This window comes from Gigantopelta aegis, chromosome 9 (genome assembly GCF_016097555.1).
Source record: "Gigantopelta aegis isolate Gae_Host chromosome 9, Gae_host_genome, whole genome shotgun sequence".
Taxonomy (NCBI): domain Eukaryota; kingdom Metazoa; phylum Mollusca; class Gastropoda; order Neomphalida; family Peltospiridae; genus Gigantopelta; species Gigantopelta aegis.
In genome coordinates this window covers 59,027,236-59,047,309 of record NC_054707.1, presented here as the reverse complement: position 1 = coordinate 59,047,309, position 20,074 = coordinate 59,027,236, and the positions used below count along the sequence as shown (strand labels likewise).

The following is a 20,074-nucleotide window of genomic DNA, read 5'->3' as shown; positions in this document are numbered from 1 at the left end:
CAAATTTAGAACTTGTCTGGATTCCACATAAATCCCACATTCATTACAGTTCAGCAAGAATCACATTTAAAGATTTGTTCACAATTATGCAATTCCACATTCAGCAAAAATATCATACGCAAAACATTATTGTCTTGAAAGAATCCATATCCAGACTACTTATTGAAGAGGAATCCCACATTGAGGAAGAATCCAATGTAGAGACAAAATCCCACATTCAGGATTCCATATATCTAGCCAGAACTTCATCAGTGAATTTAATGAATTAATAAAATGAATGAATGTTTAATGCCACCCAACACTTAAAATATATCGGTTATTGGGTATCACATCAATAAGCAAACAAATTCATCATAAAGAAATTTAACTGCATCTCATTTCTTTCAAATATTCATACTAATGTTTTTGTGCATACATTCATTACCCACACTGATGATATATCAAAGGCTGAAATTCTGTTCTATTTCTTTGTTTAAAAAATTAAATCATTATTCCTTAAGATTACATTTGTAAAAATACATAACAAAACTGAGATTAAATATATTGTACGTATACATTCTGTAAACCTTGATCATTATTGGAATATATTTCGCTATCCACTACTTTATATTTGGGGAATCCATCTGAATTCATTTATTCTTCATGGAATTTTTTTACAATCTGCAAAGTGAGAAATTAATTTGGAATTTATCTGAACATGTAAATAATGTTTTGTAAAATTGGTTCCTTATTAAGCTGGATGTCCGAGTAGATAATTTTTGAAGACTGATGAAATTCAGGTGACTCATTAGCACAGATTTCACTGTATACCTTCTGGTTGCACATCACAAGCCTCCAAGAATTGAAAATTTGCCAAAAATAAATTGAGATAACCCATTTTCTTTGTGAATATCCTATTATGTCCATGCAAATGCAGTCTTAAATTTACTATGTGAATGAAAAATAGGTTATGCAATATTAGATTTGTGTGGGCAATACATAAATGTATGTGGGGGTTGTGGTTTCGGGAGGGTCGAAACACTCCCCACTGCTCCAAATTAAAAAAGAAAATTCAATATATTTTCGCTTGCCAGAGTCTAGACCCCACAGTACAATTTCCTGCTCACGTGCCTGCGATAGATCTCACAATTTTCAGAGACTTAACATCAGGCATCGAAATAAGCAGTGTCTGATAACCCATTTGTTCAGGTTACCACAAAATATGGTCTGGTAACCTATAGGTTACATACAACAAATATATTTTCTCTTCATTATTCCTATACAATCCCTTGTTGTACTCTATCTTGAATAGATACTTTATTGACACTTATATAAATATTTAAATAACAGACATAGAGGCATAGCATGGTCTAGACCTGAGGTAGATACTTTACTGACACTTGTGTAAAAATGTAAATAACAGACACAGGGACATAGCATGATCTAGACCTGAGGTAGATACTTTACTGACACTTGTGTAAAAATGTAAATAACAGACACAGGGACATAGCATGATCTAGACCTGAGGTAGATACTTTACTGACACTTGTGTAAAAATGTAAATAACAGACACAGGGACATAGCATGATCTAGACCTGAGGTAGATACTTTACTGACACTTGTATACAAATTTAAATAACAGACATAGAGGCATAGCATGGTCTAGACCTGAGGTAGATACTTTACTGACACTTGTGTAAAAATGTAAATAACAGACACAGGGACATAGCATGATCTAGACCTGAGGTAGATACTTTACTGACACTTGTGTAAAAATGTAAATAACAGACACAGGGACATAGCATGATCTAGACCTGAGGTAGATACTTTACTGACACTTGTGTAAAAATGTAAATAACAGACACAGGGACATAGCATGATCTAGACCTGGGGTAGATACTTTACTGACACTTGTGTAAAAATGTAAATAACAGACACAGGGACATAGCATGGTCTAGACCTGGGGTAGATACTTTACTGACACTTGTGTAAAAATGTAAATAACAGACACAGGGACATAGCATGGTCTAGACCTGAGGTAGATACTTTACTGACACTTGTGTAAAAATGTAAATAACAGACACAGGGACATAGCATGGTCTAGACCTGGGGTAGATACTTTACTGACACTTGTATAAAAATGTAAATAACAGACACAGGGACATAGCATGGTCTAGACCTGAGGTAGATACTTTACTGACACTTGTATAAAAATGTAAATAACAGACACAGGGACATAGCATGGTCTAGACCTGAGGTAGATACTTTACTGACACTTGTATAAAAATTTAAATAACAGACACAGGGACATAGCATGATCTAGACCTGAGGTAGATACTTTACTGACACTTGTATAAAAATGTAAATAACAGACACAGGGACATAGCATGGTCTAGACCTGAGGTAGATACTTTACTGACACTTGTATAAATATTTAAATAACAGACACAGGGACATAGCATGGTCTAGACCTGAGGTAGATACTTTACTGACACTTGTGTAAAAATGTAAATAACAGACACAGGGACATAGCATGATCTAGACCTGAAAGTAGATACTTGACACTTGTGTAAAAATGTAAATAACAGACACAGGGACATAGCATGGTCTAGACCTGGGGTAGATACTTTATTGACACTTATATAAAAATGTAAATAACAGACACAGGGACATAGCATGATCTAGACCTGAGGTAGATACTTTACTGACACTTGTATAAAAATGTAAATAACAGACACAGGGACATAGCATGGTCTAGACCTGGGGTAGATACTTTACTGACACTTGTATAAAAATTTAAATAACAGACACAGGGACATAGCATGGTCTAGACCTGAGGTAGATACTTTACTGACACTTGTATAAAAATGTAAATAACAGACACAGGGACATAGCATGATCTAGACCTGGGGTAGATACTTTATTGACACTTGTGTAAAAATGTAAATAACAGACACAGGGACATAGCATGATCTAGACCTGGGGTAGATACTTTATTGACACTTGTATACAAATTTAAATAACAGACACAGGGACATAGCATGGTCTAGACCTGAAAGTAGATACTTGACACTTGTGTAAAAATGTAAATAACAGACACAGGGACATAGCATGGTCTAGACCTGAAAGTAGATACTTGACACTTGTGTAAAAATTTAAATAACAGACACAGGGACATAGCATGGTCTAGACCTGAAAGTAGATACTTGACACTTGTGTAAAAATGTAAATAACAGACACAGGGACATAGCATGGTCCAGACCTGAGGTAGATACTTTACTGACACTTGTGTAAAAATGTAAATAACAGACACAGGGACATAGCATGATCTAGACCTGGGGAGGTGGTTCAAATATGAAACTAGTGGACCCTTTCAGGAAACGTTATGCTTTCAGAAAGTTGATTAGTTATATTTCTACTCAATTGAAAATTGGTTATCAATACTGTGTAATGTTTTAAAATGGTGTAGTGATCTCTGAAACTTGTGTATAGTGAAACGCGATGCGATACTGAAAAAAAAATTCCCTGCCTTTTACAACCCTGTGGAGATTACCCTGGAGTTTTTAATTCTCCAGGGCACTTTTTCGTTATGGGCTGTGGACTACATTAGAAATAGTTTTTCAAGGCATGTTTTATTGCCGTGGATATTTTTTTAATTGCAGGGGTCGCTTTTATCTACATCTATATGAAGTTAGCCTATTATTTTCCCTGGATACCTATATGAAGAGCCTATCATGGCACTTTAACTGTAAAGAGAGGTGGGACGTAGCCCAGTGGTAAAGCGGAAGCCTGATGTATGGTCTGTATAGGATCGATCCCAGTCGGTGGGCCATTTGAGCTACCATATTTGTCATTGCAGCTGGTGCACCACAACTGGTATACCAAAGGCTGTCACATGTGCTATATCTATCTGTGGGATGGTGCATAAAAGATCCCTTGCTACTAATGGTAAAATGTAGCAGGATTCCTCTCCAAGACCAAATGTCAAATTTACCAAATGATTAATACTGATGATTATCAAATCAATGTGCTCTAGTGGTGTTGCTAAATAAAACAAACGTAACTTGTTCTAATCTAAGCAGGGGAATTCATCTGAATCCACCCTCCCCCCCACCCCCCACACAGCCTACACCTCTGACAATTAGGTGGTGGTAACCCGAAAGACCATTCATGATATATTTCTATGCTTGCACATCCAATCATGCCTTTCAGCTGGCCAGGGGAGTTTCACTTAATTACCATTCTCACAGTTCCATCTACACCCACACATAATATTAAGTTCTATAGCTGCGTAGCTTCTATTCTGACAGTAGCCCAAACTGGCCAATTGCTGACTTTTTTTGCAAATAAAACACCTACAAATTGTACGCCTAATTAATTGTTTTTTTCCTTAAAATCCGTTACTTTGCAGTACATGAATTTGTCATTGCAATGGTTTGAGCTGGCACATATTCTGGCCAGTTTTATTTGTGCAAGTACACATGTAATTGTAACAGATAAAAATCAACCTCCACTGAAGGGATTCGAACCATGGACTCTGTTTGAAAATCCAGCACTCTACCAACTTAGCTAATAGGGAAATTGCCATTAGCCACTGGTCAGGTCAGATCAGGTCATAGGTTTTAACATGCACATTCAGAACAAGCTGTTATAGAACACGCCTGTCATGGGCACAGATGTCGACAGGGATTGGGGGGACAGACTGACGACATTTGGCAAGTGCATGACAGCACAAGCAGCCCGACCAGGGTTGATAGTGAGTAGGGATGTTTGTGGTGCCATTGAATTTTTAAAATGTGCCATAGGATTGAGTCAAAAAATAAAAAAGTTTTTACAATTTCATGACGTAATTTTTGGCACGTAATTTAGAACGGTTCATCGAAAATAATTTTGGAGCTATTTCAGTGATCTGACTTCCAGCAGGAGCACTTTATAACCAACACTATTACATATTTTTGCAATGTTTTTTGATCACATTATATATCTCTTGAGATAGCTTGTGCATATATAGCTTGTGCATATATATCATTGAATATTCTTTACAATTTCATCAATAATTTAATATCATACATGTATTGTTTTACATACCCGCTGAACAGAACAACATTGCGTGACATTTTTGTTATCACATAGTGATATATAAAACACAAGTTTGATATCAGTTTAAAGATATCTGATTGGCTGCTTCACACCAAAGCCATATATAAAAAAAAAATTATAACCCTACTGAATATATAATTATTTTAAAAGTATGGAGACTGTATGGATATGGATATTTGCCACCTTCAGTGAAATTTTAGACCTATAGGTCAAATATTGTTCAAACAGCAACAGATTCAAAACTATAAGTAAACAAATGTGATGCCAAAAGCGAAGTGGTCCCCCCCCCCCCCCCAAATGATAACTCTACTGAATATAGAATTGTCTAAAAAGTATGGGAACTATAATTTTAATATTCCACACTCATTACTATATTTCATTCAGTGAAAACTGTAGGCCTATAGTTAAAAGATTCAATACCGAAAATAAAAAATACGACACTAAAAGGTAAGTGACATTTTATCTACTTTTGTTTACTTGAAAAGGTTGTTAATGTCCACTGTCTGCCCTCTACGTTTTTCACCTTGAGAATTTTTTTTTTTTTATTTCTTCCCATTTCTCGCTTATTTTATCCTTGGCTTTAGTTCATTCTCCGTAAACACTGTCATATCATAAACAAACTTTAAGGTAAATAAAATTTTACTTAAGTTTTGAAGTCACATTTTTTTACTTACAATTTTGAATCTGTTGCTATTTTAACAATATTTAACCTGTAAGCCTACGATTTTCATTAAATATGGCAAATATCTTTATAGTGATAAGTACGAAATATAAAAATGACAGTCCCCATACTTTTTAGCCAATTCCAAATTCAGAAGGGTTAACGGGGGGTTTTGACCACTTTTATATTTACTATTCCATAGACAGAAAAGTAGATATCACTGTCTTTGATATACCAGCCAAAGAAGGCACGGGTTGGAATGGGAAAAAATTAATTCATCAAGGGCGATCAATGTTACAATCTATCATACCACAGGCAGACACTGGGGTCTGGGAGGCATTAAACCCCTACAAGTCTTATGATAATACATCTCCCAATCCCCATTTGAAAATCAAATGAATATATTACTGACTTCCATGTCACAGTCATCTTCCAACACCTATGTTTATCTGTTGTGGTATGGGGGCTGGACGTAGTACACTGGTAAAGCACTTGTTTGATGTGAAGTCGGTTTAGGATCGATCCTAGTCGGTGGCCCCATTGGGCTATTTCTTGTTCCAGCCAGTGCACCACAACTGGTGTAACAAAGGCCACGATATGTACTATCCTGTCTGTGGAATGGTGCATATAAAAGATCCTGTGCTGCTAATCGAAAAGAGTAGCCCATGAAGAGGCGACAGCGGGTTTCCTCTCTCTATGTCTGTGCGGTCCTTAACCATATGTCTGACACCATATAACCCTAAATAAAATGTGTTGAGTGTGTTGTTAAATAAATAAAACATTTCCTTCCTTCCTGGTATGCGATATCCTATTTATGGGAAAGAACGTAGATCTATAGTATCATGTAGGCTTGGGAGATGGTAGCTACATATTAATTTGCCTTTCAGGGTGGGGGGTGGGGGGGGGGGGGGTACTTAATCTGAAGAAGAAATGTTTTATTTATAATGATATATTCAACACATTTTATGATTATGGTTATATGGCATCCAACATATGATTACGGTTCACACAGATTCAAACCTGCAGCCAACAGCAATGGCCTGCTCTTTCTGATTAACAGAAAGGAATATTTTATATGCAGCATCCCACAGACAAGATAGTACATACCATGACATTTCAATTTATTACACCAGATGTGGAGCACTGGCTGGAAAAAGAAAGAGCCCTATTAGTCCACCAATGGGAATTGATCCTAGAACAACCAGGCATCGGGAAGTGTTTTACAACTGGGATACATCCATAATCTGTTATTACATTAGATGCAGGGGTAAACATCTAATAATTTAAATATTTTTATTTTAATCAATAACAACATAATTATAATTTGTACAGATTTTATTTTTTGGGTCAAGGGTAGTGAAAACCCTCCCCACATATACATTTAGATATTTATTCCTATTAGCCAGTCACCCATCGATGAGTGAATGAATAGTCATATGTGTATGTCCTGATTTGCATATTATTATAAACATGTTATTGTATGTTTTATCAATGGTGGAAAGATGAAAATAAGAATAGCGAACTGCTAAGCATACGCGTGGTAACAGATCGGTTTTTATTTCATTTTCTATAATCGGCGGAAGTAGTATAGTTTAATAGCAGACGACACCAAATGTATGTCAACAAGGAAACCACATGGCGACTTACCTATAGTTCCAAGTGGAAACAGCGATTGTAACGGAGTTCCGAATCCCAAGCTTGTTCGTTCTCCGAACACCGCCAAGACCGCAATAAAAAGCAGCCTGGACATTTTCCTCATTTCTTCAGAGCATGTTTTCCATTACCACTTAAAAGTAAACGGGTAAAATCCTTTTCACAATGATAGAGACATGTTTTAGATAGGAAATCTGGCACGCGAAAGAAAAGATACCAATATGGCAGGTGGCTGATGAATATTAATGAGGCTGTGACGTCCTAGGTGAATAAAATATGCAGGTGCAAGTGACGTTCCTATGACGCTGTTGTTATCACCTCCGCAAGGACAACGTTAGGCGTCAGTGTGTGGAATATTGGCCCGAAGAAGCACGATAAATAAGAATTTCCAGAAAGCCTACCAAATAATATGTGCGTGGGTTATCGGCTAATGGAAAATCGTTTGATCGATCCCTACTTCAGGAAAGATCAGCTAATTAGACAGTTCTACAAACCAAAATAGACCTATTTGATATTATATTATAAATACGACAAATTATCTCATTGTAAATAAAACATAATTATGTTTTATCACCATTGTTGTTGTTATTGTTATTAATTATGACAACAAGCACATGACTAAATATTACATGCTTACTGAATATGTTTGTCTGTATATTTAACAATTTGAATATATACTCTTCAAAAGAAGAAACGCAAAACCACATTGTCGTAGCATTTGGAGAATTGATTTAATTATTGAATGGTGAGTCCGATAATTACCAAATGTTGCAGGATTGTTCACAATTCACTCTAGTCCATTGTGAGTAAGTGATAGGACACACCACCAATGTCAAGGTCATCTGGAGTCAATACCGGGTGTGGCCTCCGCGTGTGTTGACAACTGCCTGGCACCGCCTGCCCATTGAAGCAACCAGAGTACGGATGACGTCCCGGGGGATGGTGGCCCACTCGGCCTGCAAGGCTGCTGCCAGCTCGGGCAGGGTCTGGGGCTGTGGTTGTCGCTGTCGGAGGCGTCGGTCCAACTCGTCCCATAGATGCTTATTTGGGTTCAAATCCGGTGATATCGATGGCCAAGGAAGGACATTAATGTTGTTGTTCTGTAGGAAAGCCGTTGTGAGACGTGCTGTGTGAGGCCTGGCGTTGTCATGTTGGAACACTGCGTTGGCGTTGGCCATAACTGGAACGATGTGTGGCCGGAGGATCTGGTCAATGTAGCCCTGTGCATTCAGGTTGCCCTGCACGTGGACCAGGTCAGTTCTGCCAGTGTGTGAGATGGCTTCCCACACCATGACACTACCCCCGCCGAATCTGTCCACTTCCTGCACGCAGTTTGCCGCATAACGTTCACCAGGACGCCTATACACGCGACATCTTCCATCATGACGTCGGAGCAGAAATCGGGACTCGTCACTGAACCACACCTGTCTCCATCGCAGTTGAGGCCATTGTCGATGAATCTGGCACCACTGCAGTCGGAGTCGACGGTGTTGTGGTGTTAAGATGACATCTCGAACTGGACGTCTGGCACGAATTCCTACCTCACGTAGGCGGTTCCGTACGGTCTGGTCGGATATCCTGCGCAAACCTGGTATTGCTGCGGCTGTGGAGGTGGCAGTAGTCAATCGTTCCCGAAGGTGGCGTACCCGGATGTAGCGGTCCTGCCCGGGGGTAGTGACCCGTGGTCGACCGGATCTAGGGAGGTCACGTGTTGATCCATGTTGCTGGTAACGGTCCCACAGTCTGGAGATGGTGCTTGGGGACACATGGAATACCCTGGCAACGGCATTGTTTCTCTGCGGTTCACTGAGACGTGGCATGTCCTGGATTGTCAACTGTCGGCCAGATACAGAGGCCAGGCAAGCGAACACCCTGCACTTTCATGGGCGGATCCAAGGGGGGGGGGGGGGACCAGGGGGACGCGTCCCCCCAAAAAATTGTTCAAGTGCCCTCAAAATGTCCAAGTGCCCTTTTTGTTTGTAGAATTTTTTTTTTTTAAGTAAACAATAATTATATTGTAGATAAATGAAATCAAGATTTTCGTGTACATGCGCAAGCTTGCAGATATGTGTCTGTGTTATTGAGTCTCAATGGGGCCCCATTGAGGTTCTAACGCGAGTGACGCCAATTTACTTCATTATTGCTAGTATATTATGACGTAGAACTATAGGAATTCATATTAATTGTAAATATCAAAACTTGTAGTAAGGTGCCCTTTTGACGAGTCAATGTGCCCTTCTTTTTTGGTCCCCCCCCTAAAAATATTTCCTGGATCCGCCCATGACTTTTATACTGTCGGTGTTCATGTTGCACGTGCAGACAACGCACGTGCAGTGGTGACATGGTTTGCACGTGGCTGCGTTTTTGCGAATATTCACATTTTGGAACTTTATTGTACAGTAGCTGCGTTTTATCGAATGTAACCGTGGGAATGTGTTTGGGACATGCAATGACCTTATATTCACAAAGCATGAACCGGTAGGAAACATAAAATCGGAGTTATATTCCCATTTGTACCCTTTTGCGTTTCTTTTTTTGAAGAGTATATATATATATATATATATATATATATATATATATATATATACATATATATACACACATATATATATATACATATATATATATATATATATATATATATATATATATATATATATATATATATATATATATATATATATACTTTAAAATTCATTATTGCTACTAAATAATAACGGTAACAGTTATAATATATTTCTTAGAAATCAGCCCAATCAATGCACAGTTTTGTATTCATCATAAATACTTCTTCACCATCTGGCTATTTCTCGTTTCAGACTGGTATAACAAAAAGGCCGTGGCATACAATGTCATGTGCCATCCTGTCTGTGGGGCGGTGAATATAAATGGGAAAATGTATACTATAGCGGGTTTCCTCTCTAAGACTACGTAAAAAAAAAATCAAATGTTTGGCATCTAATAGCCGATGATTAATAAATCAATGTGTTCTAACGGTGTGTGTGTGTAATATATAGAGAAGTCTAAGCATGTTTTATTGAATTAATATTGTTTAAATCAACAATTTGAAATGCGACTTTATGAAACGAAATTATTCTATCTACACATAACCTGTGAAAATAGGCTATTAATTACCAGCTGGTTCAGAAGGAAGGAAGGAAATGGTTTATTTAACGACGCACTCAACACATTTTATTTAAGGTTATATGGCGTCGGGCATATGGTTACGGAAACCTACCGTCGCCACTTCATGGGCTACTCTTTTCGATTAGCAGCAAGGGATCTTTTATATGCACCATCCCATAGACAGGATAGCACATACCACGGCCTTTAATGTACCAGTCGTGGTGCACTGGCTGGAGCGAGAAATAGCTCAATGGGTCCACTAACGGGGATCGATCCCAAACCGACCGATCAAACGAGCGCTCTACCACTGAGCTACCACCCCTAGCTTGGTCAGATGTCGTTCTTAATCGACATTTTTTCTTATGCGAAATTGGTAGGACTATATTTTCATATCCACACACGAATAATCAGTTAGTTTGTTTTATTTGTTTGTTTTTTGATAAAAACTAGTCTTGATACATACATACATACAGCAACGGCATGGGACAATTTGTGAGGCCAGAAAGGATTTAATTATCCCCTGCGCCAGTGCGTTAATATCTATGTATGTAACAGTCAACCTCGACATACATACAATATATAGATATTCATACATCAATACATACTAGCCAGTGTCAGGTCTACCCACTGTTTCACGCACGTAAGCGGGAATGACCGCGTAGATTGTAGGCCCCATGCATGTGGTTGAGTTAAAGAACATCCTTTTAATGGATGCTTCGATAGCTCAGAGCGCATCGTGGTTAGTCTTGCAATTTGCGGGCGATTCGGTGCCACAGGTTCGAGTCCCAGCAACGGCATGGGACAATTTGTGAGGCCAGAAAGGATTTAATTATCCCCTGCGCCAGTGCGATAATATCTATGTATGTAACAGTCAACCTCGACATACACACAATATATATATATATATATATATTCATATATCATAATGTGACGGAACATGCTCTTAATTCTTTTCGCCTGTGGCGATATTAATTGTTTTAGAGGGCCGTGTGCAGTTCCAATATGCACTTAAGCTCAGGTGGGCACTTTGTTACGTAATACCTCTGCGCGACGGTCGTCGAGCTGTGCCTAATACACACCCAGCCCAAGTGCGGAGGCCATGTGGCCAGTAGTTACGTACTACCTCCGCGAGTGCGGGGTTTACGGCCGTGATTTTGGCGACTAGGCGTCAGCAAGTCTGGTGATCCAAGAGAAAATTACCGCTTGGTCACTGTGGAAATATACACATCATAAGATTCGGTTCCGCGTGCTGTCTCCGGACCAGTCTGGGATTTTATAATAAATAGCTAGGGTTTTAGAGATATCGGAGGAGAAACATATTGGAAGGCTTCCAGGGATCGCGTCCGTTTGGACTTGGTAATTATACTGTATTATATCAATATTATTTAGACGGTGCTGCCGGTCATCTGACGCAGTAAACTGTAGGCTCACTGTTCTATATATATAAAGCTTAACCAGTCATCCTAGAGGACCTAGATAAACTGTAGGTTATTGTCTTTATTGTGATAGGTACCAGTATTAATTCTGTGTTACAAGGTTACTGAATGAGTAGTTAAGGGTTAATTAAAAATTAACCAGTTAGGAATAGAGTTGTAATTCCTTTATTAATTAAGTTCCCCTGGAAGCGTTTCTCAATTATCACACGTTACTGAATGAGTAGTAAGGGTTAATTAAAAATTAACCAGTTAGGAATAGAGTTGTAATTCCTTTATTAATTAAGTTCCCCTGGAAGCGTTTCTCAATTATCACACGTTACTGAATGAGTAGTAAGGGTTAATTAAAAATTAACCAGTTAGGAATAGAGTTGTAATTCCTTTATTAATTAAGTTCCCCTGGAAGCGTTTCTCAATTATCACACGTGTGGGTGTTGTGTCACGGTGTAGTGATTAGCATATTGTGTAAACTAGACACCTAGAGATTAACTAATTAAGTGATCAGTTCTGGGTTGTTATTATTTGTTGTTGCTAATTAACTACTGCGGCAGTACATTTGTCAGCGTAGGTTAATACAGATTCCAAAGTGTATTGTGTTTTTGTTGTTTTCTCTAGTGAACTAAACGTGCTATATTACATATACTTTATATAAGATCGTATCTCTGATTATACCTAGACGAGCCACACTAGGGTATAATCGCCCGTTACAGAGAGATCTAATAGATATACAGTTAGGAGAGATATTTTGATAATCGTGTTTCATTCAGTTACGGGTATTATAGGATCCCCGTGACACATAACATACTAGCCAGTGCCAGGTCTGCCCACTGTTTCATGCACGTAAGCGGGATCGACCGCGTAGATTGTAGGCCCCATGCATGTGGTTGAGTCCAATAGTCACCACCGACTATACAATATATAAATATTCATACATCAATAAATACATACCAAAACATGCATACATACATCCCGAGCCCATAAGCTTACGAGACAGGAGGCATGGGAGGGGGTAACACACACACACCCCCCCCCCCCCCCCGGGCTGGAGCAAATCTTCAAATTCGGGCAAAAAAGATTGAGATATATGCATATATATTATACTCCCTCAGGAATTTAACTTTCTTAGGATTCTAAAACATGTTCAACGCGCGTGTAAATGGTACATAATGGGTAGGATTTTCTCCTTTACGATGTTAAATGACAGATGACGTCACGTATTGTGCAAGCTCTGTAGTAATTCAGACAATCATTTGTCAGTTTGCCATTGATCACTGTAATAAGAATGACGTACGTGTTTTCTGATCAATGAACACAAGTCTGTGTAGTAGAGTATTTGCGGTGTAAGCTCATCGACTATTTAAAGATGCCCGCTTTAATAACACGACGGTTGTGTTCGAGTGTAATCGAACTAGGGATCGGCGGTGAAAAGAGCTTAAATGAGGCCTGTTCCAGAATCATTACATAAAAAGGTGATTAAAAAAAAAGAGTCCCACTTCTCAAAGATGAATAGCGAAAAGAGTATACAATGCAGAAATGTTGCTCAAAACCAGCTTGTTATGTGATATACAAGGTTGGTGGTGAAATTCTCCTCACCTTTAAAATGACGCGTGGTACAAATTGTATGCCACAAAATGCTGTCATTGAGAACCTACAGTACTTCGCAGCTACTGTACATATACTAAAACCGAGGATCATTTGGCCAACAATGTTCTTTTACCGTAGCCAAATTTTGGGTTTCTTTCTCTTCTTATTCAGGAACAGGATCAGGGCCTTCGGAGTTTATTTGAAAACGGATGATTTGGGGAATGAAAATACACGTGTATTTTAGGGCCCAAACCTGTTATAGTGAGTTCAAGGGCATACTTTGAATTCCAAGCGTTAAAAAATGCTGCATTTTCAGCCTTCTGGGCATAGTAGCAGGGAAAAATGTGGGGAGCTGTATCCACCACCCCGGTTCCGCATCCCCAGGGAATCGAACGCTCGTCTGGGGGTGTTTGTGTTGAAGAATCCCCTCGATAACCCATTGAGGTTGTTCCCCGTTTCATACCCAATAGGCAATAGGCGATGATTAATTAATCAGGCGCGGATTCAGGCGGGGGCCCAAGGGGCCCGCCCCCCCCCCCTCTATTTTTGCTGAAACATTATATATTACATAATACACAAAAATGCAAAGTTATCCCGTCCACTTGTCAAGGACCTTTAAATTCTATTTTAAAAAACTACAACGGGTTTTGGGCCCCCTCTATTGAAAAATCTTGGATCCGCGCTTGTTAATAAATGTGTCTTAGTAGTGTATTTCTGTTTAATATAGCCGTTGTTGAGAACAGGGTATGAATGTTTTCTAATGTAACATTTGTATTGTAACACGCTCTTAATGACTCTGGCTTCTTAGCTTCTTCAAAACATGGAACACAACACTCCAGAATATGGACCTAGTTTTTGATTGATTTGTTTCATCTATTTAATTGATTTCTAGACCACTAGATATCCATTTTATGGCCGTGCATAACCACCCCAATCAAGCCTCTTTTCCCCCCACCACCTTTTATATTTTCCTGTCTCCTGTCGAGTGATAGATAGTGTGGGTTCACCCCGCCCTCCCCCTCCACACACAAACACAATTAGTGCATACGCTAAGATTGCTTCGTCGAACGGGGCCCTGGGGCCTAAGACAGGCTGGTAGGTACATGGTTAGCAGCCAGGTACCGGCTCCAACCCAGAGTGAGTTCTTAAGGGCTCAGTGGGTAAGTGTAAGGCCACTGCACCATCTTCTCTCTCACTAACCACTAACCAACTAACCACTAACCAAATAACAACTAACCCACTGTCCTGGACAGACAGCCCAGATACCTGAGGTATGTGCCCAGGACAGCGTGCTTGGACCTTAATTCGATATAAGCACGAAAATAAGTTGAAATAAAATGAAATGGGGCCTAAGTCACTAAACCCTTGCAACTTTGCGATCTCGCAGGGCAATACAAAATGACATGCAAATACGATGTGATGTTGTTTAAGTGAGCCTAGGAGAGCTTTATGATTAAGGCCCCAGGATACAAATATTGCGTTTTCATCAAACAGATTAGTATTCATAAGCGTACGAGGCGGGGGGGGGGGGGGGGGGGGGGGGACTATAACAGTACCATGGTGAAACATTCAAAACCTCCATTTCCAGCAGAACCCGAGGTACGTAATATCTCTGGACAGTATGCATGACTCATGGCGTGTTTTGAGGATTAGGATATTAAATTTATATTCCCATGACAACTTGGCCTATTTCATTGCGCAAGCTGCAATCTGGACTTAAATATACTCTGTCAAAAAAGAAACGCATAGGTGATAGGGAAAGAAGAAAAGTGTTTGATTTGACAAAATATCTGGGGGGTTTGTACAATGTTGTTGAATGACCATGTTTGTTAATGTTCCTGGAATTGGACAGCATGCCCAAATGCACCCTAAAACAAATTTAACGCACGTTGTGGCACGTTGTGTAACAACTGCAGGAAATCGGCGTGAAATGGTAAGATTTTGGCGAATGCACCCGAAACTCGGGGAAAAGATTGGGGTAGTGATGGGTATTTAAAGCTGCAATGCTCGCAATGATGCCTCATTTCCATTTCGACGTAGACGAGTTACAAGATGCCAAGACTATGCCTGCCAAATCGAAACATGGCAATAGGCCGCCTCCAGTTAGGTGAATCGCAGTCAGAAGTCGCACGCCACATGAACGTCCATCAGAGCACCATTTCACATCTTTGGGACAGGTACCAGCAGTTTCAATCAGCTGAAGACCGTCCCAGAAGTGGAAGACCTCGCATAATAACTGCAGCACAAGATAGCTACATCCGGGTTCTGCACACAGCAGAACTGCCACAGCAACGAACACTGCTGGACGCATACCTGGTTTGAGAAGGGTGTCTGCACAAACCATTCGGAACCGACTTCGAGAAGCTGGTTTACGGGCTATGAGACCGTATGTTGGCCCCGTCCCGCGACGTCAACATCGATTTACGTGTTCGCTGGTGCACGAATGTACAGGAGTAGAACTTGGGAAACTGGCGGCGAGTATGGTTCAGCGACGAGTCACGTTTCCTTCTACAGCGACATGATGGACAACAACGTGTTTACAGACGCCGCAATGAACGTTTTGCCAAAAACTGCGTCGCCCAAGTTGACAGATTCGGTGGAGGAAGTGTCATGATGTGGGGAGCCATCTCATACACCGGCAGAAGTGAACTTGTGTTTGTACAAGGCAACCTGACAGCTGTACGCTACCGGAATGAAATTCTTCGCCATCACATGCTTCCCATTTTGTATCGACAGAAAGAACTCTTTCAGCAGGACAATGCCAGGCCGCATACGGCACGTGTAACAATGGATTTCCTACAGAATGAGAACATTAATGTGCTGCCATGGCCATCAGGATCACAAGATCTCAACCCCACTGAACATCTATGGGACGAACTGGACAGACGTGTACGCCAGCGTGACCCGGAGCCTCAGACGCTTCCGCAACTGTCACATACACTGCAGGAAGAATGGGCTAGGATTCCACGGGCCCTGATTCAATGACTCATTCAGTCTATGCCAAGGAGATGTCGCGCAGTGATTGCTGCTGCTGGTGGCCACACAAGGTACTGATTTCAGCGCCCTCGTGCGACGCTGTTTGGTGACGAAAACGCCTCCACTGCCGTCATTCCATAGCAAGAACATTGTCACATACTCATGTCAAATTTGACTGTGATGCGATCATAAATAACGAAATTATATAATTTTGTATTAAAGAGATAATTCCATGAATATTTCGCCTATGCGTTTCTTTTTTTGACAGAGTATATACATATCGGCTTCCCTAAGAGTGTAGTAGCAGCCTTCTTCAAAGGACACGAGATCTGGGTAGAAAATGGGTAACACATTTGACATCATGCTTGTAGCCACTGCGTTAATATCACTGTATACCCCATGCTGCATAAATGCTTTAGTTGAATCAGATAATTCTGCTCACTCGGGATTTCAGTTTTTACAGACCAAATGCCTTGTAGGCCTGTGATGTTCTGTCTGTTAATGGCTGTTCAGCTCTGAGTTTGAACTATGGTAAACTCCTTTGTTTGTAAAGTTGTAATCAATCAGAGGTCGTTGTCCATATTACTGTTCAGCCCAACCAATAAAGGTTGTCTTGCGTTTGAAGTTCAACAATCTTTTCAGTGCATTGTCTGATTTTACCTTTTGAAACCAACTACGATGCAATTAAAGTAGTTGTGCCAATTTCTTATACAAGACCTTTGCTTCAGATGCAAAGATGTCCGAATTCTATTGAGAAAGAGTGCCATGTTCCCTTTGTATCAATTTATAACGATATATATGCAGATACATATATATATATACACATATAGTGTGTGTCGTCTAACTCCGATTTCTCAAATATCGTTCAATATCTTACGTCAAGCTGATGCCAAAATCGTGCAAGTGATGATGTCTTTGAATCCATTCTAACAGCTGTGATGTTCATATCGGATGCATGCTTTACAACAGTTTTAGCATTTTCGACACAGAACACTCAGACTGGTGTCTGGATTTTCTTTCTTGTTTTTTTTTTTTCAAAGCCCGACATATCAACATCACAGTTGACTCACCAGGGCTTAGTTTCTGTAGATCAACAGACAGTGTATATATCGTTGGGAATTATTTTCTGCAATAATAACAAGATAAGATTTGATTATACCAGGTCTTGACATTCTTGTTGAATATCAGTGTTAACAGCTCCTAGTGTATTGCTTGATGGTACAGCAATATTTATTTCTGATTGTTGTGGATCAGAGTGTCTTTTTGATTAACAGTTGTTGCTCTCTGTCATTCATACTTGCATTTCCTTTAGCAGGCGCATGTGCAGAGATTTGTGCAGGAGAGTCTAGACTGGCGAGTTAATTTTTATGTTTATTTTATTTTATTTTATATATAGTTTGTTTTTTGGGGGTGGGGGGTGTCAGGTCATGCTCCCCTAGAAAAAATGATTCGCACCAAACAAAAAACCCTTTACATACGCACCTGCTTAGAAAACCAACAAATAACAAAGAAGTCGACCCCAACCCCCCGCGCACGCGCCTGGTTCCATAGTTATTTATCAGTCTCAATACGCTTGAATAGAACACCGTAAACAGTTAACATGCCGTAGTCCTCAGTTCCTTTCAATGAACATTGAGAAAATGCATGCTTTGATATTTTAATTTTCCACATGTTTCATAAAGAAATTGTTTTCCTATTGAAAATTCTTTATCTGGGTATATTGTTTTGAGTGGGTCACTGTTATTAGATTTAAAGCATTTTTTTTTTTCCATCACGGTAGTACGGTACACATGCTAAATGAAATATTTATGAAATTATGTGACATGGTCTTTCTGAAAACGAAGACCTCGCAAGTGATCATCCTTAGTTTTAAGTGCGTAAAATAACCCCTTTTTTTCTTCTTCTGCGCGTGTGCAGGACATTATGCAGGGGGAGGAGTCGAGACATGCTCATCCGCTTTGAGCTAGCCTGCAGGGCCTCCGGAACGACTGTGACATTGGGGTGGCGCACCGAATTTGCTAGGGGGTCCTGGAGCATGTTTCCCCGGGAAAATTTTGAAATGTAGATACTGGAAAAACGATTTTAATGGCCTCTGGACATTATAAATAATATTTGATTGTGATAAAATGTATTGCTATTTTATATAAAAAGAAATGCAAATTATATAGTAAAACGTTAAGGAGCGTTTAGTTACATTTTAAAAACTTTTTTGAAAGTTTATAAATGCATTCAGGCCACACCACTGATAGGCGCTCTTTCCATGACCCTTTTTTTTCTTTCTTTTTTTTGGTTGTTTTTCAATAATGACAAAACTCATTCGGACCCCGACCGTTTTGTAATACAAATAAAATTTTGTAAAGTGGTAAAATTCTTTGGACGGCGATCTCAACTGATCAAATTATTTGAGCGGCGGCCGCCGCCCCTGCCACCCCAGTTCCGGCGGCCATGACTAGGTGGGATGGGGGTTCGACATCCCTTTGCATACGCGCTTGTACACATATATGGTCACTATTAGATTGATCTAAATGTACATGTAGGCCTAGATGGCAATATTTTTTTCGCTTCTTGCTGATATAATATAATAATTTGCCCACAAACACAATTAACCTTTCTGGTATTGTCGTGTTCATTGTCTGTAAATGTCATGTAAATGATCATAAACAGAAGACGCCCTCGAGTACACGATACATCAACAATGGTATCTGTGTCTACAGTCTGAACACCTCGTAAAAAAAAAAAAAAAAAAAAAAAAAATAGAGGGGGTCGAGTGATTAATTACCCCCATAAGCATTACAGCCAAACAGCTATATAGAGTTGCAAACAAATCAGTACGCATTTTTACTTGTATTACAACTAATTAATAGTGTTGGTAGAATGATGCAAATACATGTTGAAAAGGTTTCAAGCCAGCTGAGTTTGCCCCCATACAAATCTGTTGTTTTTGCCCGAATTTCAGGAGTTGCTCTAGCACTGGGGGGGGGGGGGTGGAGGCGGGGAGAGGGCTATTGCCCTTCTTTCCCTATCTCGTACTTCAGGGCCGTACCCTGGGGGGGGGGCAATTGCCCTCCTGAGAATCTCACCTTTTTTTTTACTCCAGAAAATAGCATGCACATCTCAGGGTTTAATTTGTACTGTGTTTCATTTGTTTATAGAAAGTAGTGCCCTCCCCTAGAATTTTGATCAGGGTACGGCCCTGTACAGTTTATGCATCTAACTTAGATATTATGGGGAACCATTTAAAATATTAGGCCTACCATATTTACAGACCCGTAGGAACCGAGGGGTGGGTGGATGCGAGGATCATGTGCCCCCCCCCCCCCCGGACAAAAATGTACGTTTTGTTTTTCGTACTCTAAATAAAAACAAATATCAGGTTTGTGCCTCTCAAATAGACAGTGCCTCTCCCGCCCCCCCCCCCCCTCCAATTGTATGTGCACCACGGTCTCCACTCCATGCAGATATTGTTTTTACGGGCCTGATTTAAGATAAATTTATAATTCATCCTTTTGCAGTACTTAAAAAAATTTACTCTCCTTGTGTGTGTGTATGTGTGTGTGTGCGG

General features: G+C 39.8%; 1 protein-coding gene across 1 annotated transcript in view; it reads right to left on the bottom strand.

Annotated features, from left to right (window-relative positions):
• Nucleotides 1–7,731, bottom strand: part of LOC121382339 (receptor-type tyrosine-protein phosphatase N2-like) — a 300,736-nt gene extending 293,005 nt beyond the window's left edge. Inside the window, exon 1 of the mRNA XM_041511925.1 lies at nucleotides 7,388–7,731. Within this exon, the coding sequence (XP_041367859.1) occupies nucleotides 7,388–7,499 (112 nt within the window). The 5' untranslated portion in view covers nucleotides 7,500–7,731. The remainder of the gene's footprint in view (nucleotides 1–7,387) is intronic.
• Between the last annotated feature and the right edge of the window lie 12,343 nt (nucleotides 7,732–20,074).